A 10,406-nucleotide genomic window follows, 5' to 3' on the forward strand; every position below is an offset into this window, starting at 1 on the left:
CCCTGGGGGACTCCGCTGCCCATTTCCCCCCAGGTTGAATATGACCCATCCACCACCACCCTCTGAGTATGACCCTTGAGCCAATCTGCAGTCCATCTGACTGTGTAGGCATCAATCTTCAGGCACCTCTACAAATTCCCCACACTTAAGGTGCACTTTTCCTCCTCAGCCCCCTTGTCCAGACTTGTCTTTTCATTACCTATTCATATTGGCATGCATTCAGTTTCTTTGCTGGGTGTGTTCCAGAGGGTGACTGGTGTTTAAAATAAAAAAGGAAGGAAAAGGAGATTGCCAGCCACTCTTTAGTTTCTCCCTTGCCACACACTTTTCACTGCTGCCACTCTATGCCCTACATGTTGTCACTTTAAAATTGTGCCCTAAAATGGCTGTATTCCTAGCTTATGCTTCATGAGTTAGTGGAATTTTAAGGACGTGCAAGCCTGATCATTATTACAGTACTTCGGGCTGATGTCAAGGAGGAATCAGGGTGCAAAAATAAAACTATCACCAGAAGGCTTGAGAAGGTGTTATTTTTATTATTTGGATTGTGGTTGTACCTACCAACTAGCCACTTTACAAATCCACAAAAAGATAATTACTGCCCCAATTAGGAAAGAAGCACAAAACAAAAAAAACCAAGCAGAGGGTGACAGAAAAGAAAAGCTATTCAAGAAGAGATGTTAAAGCAACAGCTATTGATGATATTTTTACTTCCATGGAATAGGAAACATTTGTATATCTCTGTGTATCTTACTACATTTGAAATAACTAATTTTTTTTGGCTTCATAATAAAGGCAATTCTTGAGCAGGGTTTTGAAGTAATGACCATCAGGTCCATTAGCTCAGGAATATGTTTGTTGTAAACGGGGATGCATGAAACACAGCCCAGAGTTAGTTGTGGGAGAAGTGAGGAAACAAATCAATTCAGCTGCTAGCATTAGATGAATGAGAGAGACGAGGACTGGCAATTTATTTGTCTGTGGTCTCCTTCATACTTGGTACAGAAAATGGTTCAGCGATCCACCATTCTAAAGAATATTCCTTCTCTGAAATAGAGATCATCCAAGCTCTAACACTGACAATGGGAAACGTCCAGGCATTCCAGGAGCTGTTGTCAAAGATTGCAGACACACCAGATATTGAGACAGCTGTAATTCAGTAAAGCGCACACATGATTCAATTTATTGAACGCCTCAGCCCCAGCAAGAACTGCTCTGCCAATAAGTGACAGTTTAATGGAACCTGAAAATGGCCTTTTGTTACACTCTGACCTCACTTACCCCAACATCTAAGTATGTGGAAAAATTATATCGATCCTCACTCAAGGGTTATGTCAGTACCAACACGGCACCAATGTTTTCTGCCCATCCTGTACGACTTCCTCATTATCTCAGTGCTCTAGGAAGAAGACTGTGTAAGCAAGGGCATCCCAGAAGAAAAGGATGAAAGGAGCAGCCCATCTTTGGCACAGAATCCTGAACCTCCCTGCAGTTTTGGATCACAAATTTGCAAAATATTCCTCCCTGGTGTGGGAGAGAGTGACACGCATTGTTCCAAACCCCTGCACATGTAGCAAGGAGCTGAAGGATTCTGCCAGAGAAGGACAAACAACCAGCAATGCATGAGTCAGACACTGTGACAAGTTTTGCAGCTATGGCTGCTGTGATGCAACCCAGGGGAAGTCCAGATGACCTTTAAAGATTTGGCATTCAAAGGACTGAACATATATAGCTGTAGGACTGATGGGAAATTATGCCAGTATCAGTCCTCTCGCTGTGATGGTAGAGAATCCTAGTAACAACGAGCTTGAGCATATCCCGCCCACCTTGGCCTACAGGCACACCCTAAAGCCAAAAGTACAGCTCAGGATTGCCTGAGATTGAATGCATAGGATGAACTCTGAGCAGCCTTGGTGACATAGTTCTACTATTAGGCCCACCTGCCAGGTGCAGGTGGGCAGGGATTTGGCAGAGTGTGCTTGAGTCCTTGTGTGCCAGGACTCACCATTTGCCACAGTGTAGACAAGCTTCCAAAGGCACCACAGCCTACCCACCCATGTATAACATATCCCAGCTGTTCCAGAAGAGACTTGTCATTGTTACTACTTATTGCATGCCAACATCTGCATCAAAAGCAAGAAGTCTGACATGAAAGTTAGGAGGCACACAAGCCAAGAACAATATAGGCATTCTTCAAAAAAACCCTTATCCTCTTACATTTGGGCTGGGTAAAGATTTCAAACTGTATATTATTGCTACATATAGTTGCTTATGATCACTCCTGGGATCTAGTGGCCTGTTACAAACTAGTCAGAGGGGACCAGCAGGCATTGGGGGAGTCCCTGTTCCCCCGAGCACCACCAGGAGTGACTAGAAATAACGGTCACAAGCTGGCAGAGGGTAAATTCAGATTAGACATCAGGAGGTGCTACTTCACTGTCATGGCAGCTAGGACCTGGAACTAACTTTCAAGTGAGTGGTGCTGGCTCCTACCCTGGGGGTCTTTAAGACAAGGCTAGACAATCACTCTGCTGGGGTCGTTTGACCCCAGTACTCTTTCCTGCCATGGCAGGGGGTTGGACTTGATGACCTGCTCAGGTCCCTTCCGACCCTACTAACTATGAAACTATGAAACTCCTTGCAAGTCCTCCTGTTAGCTGCTGCTCTCACTCCTTTATCATCTAGTGTCATGGAGCCTTCTCAAAAGAGGCCATGGTCCTCAGAAAGCCATAAAGTAGTCCTTTCATAATGCATTAGCAATAGCTTCTCTTTCATTATCTCCTGTCTTCAAAGAAAAGGGTCCGAATCCTATCCAAGGCCTGAGGAAAATGAGCAAATGTTTCTGCCACCTTCAAGGGATATGGTGGATATGAACAGTCCAACCAAACAATTAAGGCAGTGGTGCTCAGCCCATTCAGCCATGGATCAGATGAGTGGCACAGGGCTGGTCTATGGGCTGGATCCAGCACAGAGTCAGCACATAAGGTCAGTCTGCAACTGCAGTATACCCATGGAGTGACTCCATGTGCCTGAATCTAGCTACATGCACAGATCTACCTCATCCACCCAGCAGGCCTCCCCATGGGTCCAGAAATTGGGCAGCAGGGAAGTGGTAATTAACACTGTTACTGTTGTGCCATTGCCAAATTTCCATACCCATGAGGAAACTGGATAATATGGCTTCACAGGCCAGATCTTCTCTGGGCCAGAGGTTGAGCACCACTGGGTTAGGGGAAAGGTTTGGAACCAGAGCCAAGCCAAGGGTTGAGTTGAATGACAGGCTCCAACAACAGTGACTAAAATACTAAGTGAGGATCAGGAGACAGAGACACGACATAAGCCAGAAATCTGGAAAGGAGCTTGAAGCAGCAGACATAGACTCCAGTGTTAAATTGTCTACATGTTACTGTCATAAATTCCTAGGTGCTGATCTCAGAAACCAGTCCTCATAATTGCTTAATATATCGTTGTAAAGGCCAACTATGGTCTTACTAGTCCCATATGTGACAAAATCTGGCCCAGACTGTCTGCCAGCCCTGACACCCTGTCATCAGCAGATTCAGGATGATAATATTTGCTTCCATCTTTCCATCTCTGCTGACTCAGGGCTGGTTTCTGGCTCTTGACTTAAAGATGTCACCAGCCACCCAGGGTATGCTTCCAGTCTACAATGGGGCTGAACCAGTGCAGTCCTTCCAGCTCCTTCTGGAGGGTATGGCCCATAGGATAAGATTAGTCTCAGAGCCGCATAAGGATATTTGCATCAGGATGGGTTCCTCTTGATTCAGTTCCTGGTAAATGAGAAACATACACCAGGGAGTGATAGTAAGAATTTACCTGTCATGGCGGGGGTGGGTGGGGGGTGGCATGTGATGTCATGTAACACTAGCTGCCTGGCCTTACATCAGTCTACTTTTCCAAGAAACTTCAGCCTTACATCAGTCTACTTCTCCGAGAAACTTCACCTGAATTCCTTTCCTGTATCCTTGGAGTACCATCTAGGTGGCTGTCCTGACCAGAAAGGAAAGCCCATCAATGTGCAAATCACTTGTCACAGACACATTTGAGATGGAATGATCCCCAAAGGTCATGAAACTACATAGAAACCTGCCAGAACTTCAGACTACCAAACAAGCTTGTGTGGTACTTCCCCTGGTGCTATGGTACTCAGCAGTATAGATACTGAAAGGCAGTGGGTCAGTAACTTATTGTGTAAACAAGCAACAAAATGTTGGCCTTTCTGTGCAGCAAAACAATTAGTTTGTGGAGCTGGCACTACTTAAATGACATCACGCTCAGAGCTCTGCAACTTGTGGCACCTAGCAACATCTTTTATTGAACATTTACTGTGTACAGTCAGTCACCAACTCTGTGTGGCAACTGCAGAAGTGCAGGTTTTGCTGGTGGGAGAATCTAATAATTTCTTTGCTACCAGAAATAATAAAAAGTACCTCAACTTGTACTCCAAAGGAGTCATAAGCCTGAGATCCCTAGTATTTTCTTTCTTTTTTTTTTTTACCAATCTTCATTAATTTCCCCAGGAAAATCACCAAAACTAATAGGACCGGGCCACGTTCATCTTCACAGCTCTTGTCTGGTCTAGCAGACTCACCTATTGCATATGTTCCTACTGCTAACAGTTAAGCTCCCAGACCATCCAGACCTGGTATAAGAAAAGGAGATAAATACTTCATGCAGCTCAAGATTGCTATGATGGCCAGCCTGCATGCTGGTTGAACAGGTATCATGGGAAAAGACTGTTTGTCAACATGTACAGGATATAGCACAGAATAGAAAACCATAAGGAAGGCCTTTTCTTCCAAGAGAGAGAGGTATTCAATATTGGTGGGTCAGAATGGTCCTCAAGCCTGAGCAGGCCTTGATTCCTTACATTCTAGATTATTTAATGGATCTGCAAGCTTCTGAACTCTTTCAGTTTGATCAAAGTTCACCTGGTAGCACTGTCAGCATAGGACTTTCTAAAGCAGTCATTTTGCATCTTCTCCCTTCTGAAAGCATTGAAACTTCTCAAGGGCTTTATACATGCTCACTCACTGGTCACAGAACAGGCCCCATCATGACACATCAACATTGTCCTCCTGAAGTTCATGGAGCCCCTTCCTTTAAACGTATTGTGGAGTGTTCCAGTCACCATCCTACCTTTAGAAAGGTCTTCCTGATGGCCACTGCTTCTTCCAGGAGAAATAAAGTTGCCAGATCATCTAAGTAGAATGCTATACTCATTCAACCAGAAGATTTTGGAACTGAGGCCGTCTGCAAAGTTCCTCTCCAGGTAATATCTGAGTTCCATGTGCACTAGTCAGTGAGCTTACCCACATTCTTCCAAAAGTTATGTTCTGCACAGAATAAATATGCACTGTGGTCCTGCATCCATAGATCTAAGTCTTTGAGCTGGTCCCCACAAGAGGTTTTCTTGCAAAAACTGTGAAAAAGGTAGTTCAGTCTACGAAAACTCAAGCATTGTTCTTGATCTGTTTCCAGGATGTTCTAACATTCAGAATTTACAACATTTTTCATGGAATAGTCTGCTTATATCTGTTCACCTCATCCCACCATCCTAACCAGGATCCTGTTTGGTGGTCATATATGGCGGAATCCATTTTGGCACAAATTGGGGGAAAAATACAATAACACAAAAATAATGTTTCTTTTGCAGACACTGGGGATCTTTGAGATGTCAGGGTAGATCCTTTATCCATCCTCCATCCCTGCTTTCTGATCCCTCAAATTCTCTGAGCTTTGAAATGCTAGGGAACTGAGGGAGAGTGGCTGCTGCTTTTCCTTTTATGACTTCACTGGGGAGGGAAGAAGGCCTAAGGAGCTTCCCCGGTCCTGACTGACTGACGTGGTTATTCCAAATATTCTGAGCTCAAGTGCTGGGGAGTTCCACTGACTATAGTGTCTTAAAGAAGTTACTATAGCATTGGTAACCATTCTTTCCGAAGTGCTAATTGGATACAGAGGTCGCATCTACATGAGGCACTGACTGCTCAGTAGCTCGTTACTACCGCACAGTAGCATCACGTGCCACTAAACATGACACGATGCTACTGCTCAGCAGTAATGAGCTACTGTGCAGTCAGCATCACGTAAAAGCCACTTGGCAACACTGCTGTGCAGTAGCTCCCGTTCCTGAACAGTCATATAGTCACTTGTGTATGCAAGTACTATATAACTGTGCAGTAATGACTGCACAGTCAGCATCTCATGTAGATGTGGCCAGAGAGTGAAAAAGAAATAGTTAAAGGTGGCAGAGGTTGGAGATTATGTAATCCTGCTAACTGGAGTAGGTGAGCATGCCAGCATTGGACTGTGAAGTATTTTAGGTTCCCTAAAAGTTATGATCTTACATAACTGTGACTCCACTGAGGTCAGTGAAGTATACTGATATAACTGACAGTTAAATTTAGCCCCAGGGACTTTGGAGGACCATATTAAAAGATGTGCAGTAATCCAACAGGAGCAGTAGTTAAGACATGAATAAGAATTTCAGCTGAGGTAGGGTCAAAATCAGGGCTAATTCTGACAATTATGGTAGACATACATAGTTAGAAGGGAGGTGTGAGAAAGAAAAAGGGTCTGAGAGTTGAGAATCACTCTACATTTTCAGGCCTTGACAGTCAATTTAAGGTTTGAGAAAGTAAAGGAATAGTGGAGTCAGAGACATGGAACAAAGAGATTATTTTATCTAGAGGGTAGATTTCAATCTTTGAAGCATACAGTAATAGTGGATCTTTTAAAGCAAGGAACTGACAGAGGGTCTAATGCTGCAGTACTTGACCAAACCAAACTCCCGCTGAAGTCTGTCTTAAGCAAGAACTGCAGGATCAGGTCCAGGGTCAATACAGAAAGGCTGTAGTATTAAAGATGGTACCAGATGGGATGAAGGGATGCATTTCAAAAGGATATAGAAGGGCTGAATGAGATGTGCATGAGGGAAGGAAAAAAAGGAAGAGAGAAATGGGAGATAGTGCTTTAACTTTTTAATATTTTGTATTCATTTAAAAAACTCAACCTAAAGTGCACTGGCTAGCATACTTCCGTACACCAATATCACTCACAGTCTCAGCACTAGCAATAGTATTTTATAGATGACTACTGTTGCAGAGTCAGCAAATAATGTTATTTCCTGTGGGCTACAAAACTAACGGAGACTGTTTAAAATAAAATCAGGTTTTGATGGTATGGTAGGTTCTTTGGGAGAAAACAGACCTTAGATATTAAGAAGTTTGAGAATATTTCATATCACAGAAAAAACAATTTTATAGTAAAACAAATTTTTGCTATAAAAGCCTTGGACAATGGGATTAATGAATCCCTGGTTCTAAAGGGTACCACTCCACTGAAGTCAAACAAGTACAGTCTAGTATCCACTGAAGTGAGACAAGTACAGTCTAGTAATATCAGAGACAAATGTTTCTTACTGTTTTTTTTTTTATATTTAATTTTACATTTACACTTGATGTCTTAATTTTTAAGAAAAAAGTTGGGAAAAATTAAGCATCTCCAGTATCTTGTCATCTTTGGTGTAACATCTGAGGACAGCAGAATATTTAATGTATTTAGCCTCCTTCCATTTCTGACAGATAAGGAAATGTTTTCCTGAGGCAGTGATTAAGTAACTTGCCTGAGGCCACATAGGAAGTCTGTGACAAAGAAAAGAAGTGTGCATTGCTCTTTAATCACAGGCATGTACACTCATCTCTCAAGTCACAGGCTACCATCCTCCTTCTGGAACCATCTTTCTCTCTGTGTCTTGTTACTTTTGTTTCAACCTGCTAGCTGATCAGAACATATCCATGTCTTTATAGAATTATTTATTCTAGGAAATTGTTTTAGGAATCTCTTTTTTAAAACTGAAGTGACTTCTCTGTCCAGAGGTTTAGGGGTGGAAAGGCAAAAGGTCACAATTAGAAGTTGTCCTCTTCATGTTAATGGGACATGCATAAAAGACTCAAGGTAAGAGCAGATGCAGTGAGTGCACAATTAGACAGTCTGAATGACTGGGCTGTCGCTTAACAGAGTTGATTGTCAACTGCATTGACCCATAGCACTATGTCATTAAAGTGTATGTGTAGGAATTCCTTTGTGGTATATGCAATGAAAACTGCATATGTTAAAATAATGCTTATTCCTATTATTAGATATTTTTAACAGTGTTCTTACTGTTCTGATACAAAACATGGCAATTTCATTGTCGGTGCGACTCATCACTGTAATTAAAGACACCAAATATTTAAATTATATGTATTCTTTGCCACCAGCAATGCATCTATTTGGCCTCAACTGGCAGTTACAACAAACTGAAAATGACACGTTTGAGAATGGAAAAGCGAATTCTGATACTGTGCCAACACACACTGTATCGGTACCTTCTGGCGAAAATGGTGAGTGAGGCCCTAATTTCATCTAGTTCCTTTTTTTTAGGATATCCTTTCCTTGAACGTGTGTTGCATTTGCATCAATTATTTATAATCTTGTTCTTTTTCAGCCTTGTAGTTTTTAAGTACAAGATGGTTTTAACACAGTCGCAGTACTATGATACTGTAAACCATTAGCATTTCAGAGTGGAAGGGAATATGTCTTTCCTCCCACAGGTGGAGGGAACGACATCAGTAGCTGTCCTCACCAGCTGAGCATCAGTTTAGTGCATTGCAACATTTGGCCTCTGTAGCTAAGACAAGCACCATGGATGGTTTTGATGGAAGAGATGAGATGTCATTGTATCACTTTATATCTTATATAATGTTGACTCTGTCATTAATAAGTAAAACTGGTTAGTCATTTCCCAAAAGAAGTGTTTTTCATTGGAAAATGTTCATTCTTCAATGCAGTCGGAGACTTCAGAGGCATAGGCTTGTGGGGCCTGTGCCACACACTATGTGAGCCACACACTGAGTGGGGCAGGCCCTTCCAAGATTCCTTCTGCACCTTGTAGGTTGCGCTGGTGGCCCACAGTCTCCCTCACTTCCTGGGCATCCCCAGTGGCACACAGTCCCCTGCACCAGTGGCAGGCACGCACCCTGGGCCCTCCCCGACTGCGCAGAAGTGGGAAAGGCAGCTGCAGGAGCCTGAGAGGTTCATGTTAACTGCTCCTGGGCTGCATGCAGCCTGCAAGCCATGTGATGGCTCCATAGGCCTCTTGTTGGACAGACCTGCTCCAAAACACTTCCCTGCAAATGTGTGTACTTGGCAGTCATTTTCCTGGATTTCCCATCTAAAGATTGGAGCCTATACCATAATGAATTCTTTTTGCAAGTAATTAGAAATTATTTAGAACTGTAACATTTAGAAGACCTACAGTATCTGGGTCAGACCTGACAAGGAGGGGGTAATTCAGAAAAATAAGGCTACCATATGATGTTTCTAAGTTCTGTGGTTTCCATTAACTCTGACTAGTTTCCAGAACAAAATCCTTGTTTATTCCAGAATGAAGTAAAACCTACTCCTGAGAGAACAATGCTATAAAAAACTGCGAGAGAGATTTTTTAATGTCCTCTTTTGGTTAATCTCTGTGAAGAGTACAACATGCCTAGAGTTATTAAATTAATGCCTATATTGCCTGTGATTGGGGGTGGGGGAGACTTTGCTATATAATGCCTACTATTTTTTCCGTTTGTCAAGTTCTGGTTTTATCATTTACTTCTTACTGGAGTACAGTAGCCCATATGTTAATCTGTTTTCCAGGGTAGGATAGTATATGTAGTCTATCTTATCCAACCAGTATATACAGTCAAAATATTTTCTTGATTTTGTTGTAAGGAGCTTTTAAAACACAAACCACTTAAAGGAATCCATTTCACATTTTTCATTTTGCCCTTTAAGAGTCTTGAAACCTTTAAGAGCCCATGCACTTTTGGCTAGCAGGAGCTTTAAAATCAATAGTTTTTGAATGGAAAACTTGATTTAAATGTTTGATGAATGTTGTATTTGTTTTACTACAAAAAATCCATTTTCCCCTTCACAAGGTGCAGCTGATCTCCCCTGGAAATTTCCCCAGTAGAGGTTTCTTCCTCCTCAGAAAGGAAGAAGAAGCCTCTACCAGCATTTAATGTCTTGATTTTTTTTTTTCAAATCACCCCAACTCAAATTATAAAAACATAATAGCTTAGTTCCATCTCTGTTAAGGAAAGCTATGCATCCCTGCAATCTGATCTTGGTGACCAGGGTGGATGAGTGGAGACCTTCTGGGTTGAAATCCGTGGGGAACATGACACAGGGGACACAATGGTGAGAGTCTAATACAGACCTCCCACCCAAAGTCAAGAACTTGACCAGGAGTTTGCCCAGAAACTGGCTGAGGCCGCATACTCCAGAACCATGGTTGTCATGGGTGACTTCAATTACCCGGACATCTCACGGGAGGATCACTCTGGAAAATCCGA

At 42.5% G+C, this 10,406-nt stretch overlaps 1 protein-coding gene across 9 annotated transcripts in view; it reads left to right on the forward strand.

Annotated features, from left to right (window-relative positions):
• TENM3 (teneurin transmembrane protein 3) overlaps positions 1-10,406 on the forward strand; it is a 552,323-nt gene that overhangs the window by 387,230 nt on the left and 154,687 nt on the right. For all 9 annotated transcript variants that reach the window (XM_019521869.1, XM_019521871.1, XM_019521872.1 and 6 more), the window contains one exon: positions 8,286-8,408. In XM_019521869.1, the coding sequence (XP_019377414.1) occupies positions 8,286-8,408 (123 nt within the window). The remainder of the gene's footprint in view (positions 1-8,285; positions 8,409-10,406) is intronic.

Source organism: Gavialis gangeticus, unplaced genomic scaffold (genome assembly GCF_001723915.1).
Source record: "Gavialis gangeticus isolate Ggan-Ray unplaced genomic scaffold, GavGan_comp1, whole genome shotgun sequence".
Taxonomy (NCBI): domain Eukaryota; kingdom Metazoa; phylum Chordata; order Crocodylia; family Gavialidae; genus Gavialis; species Gavialis gangeticus.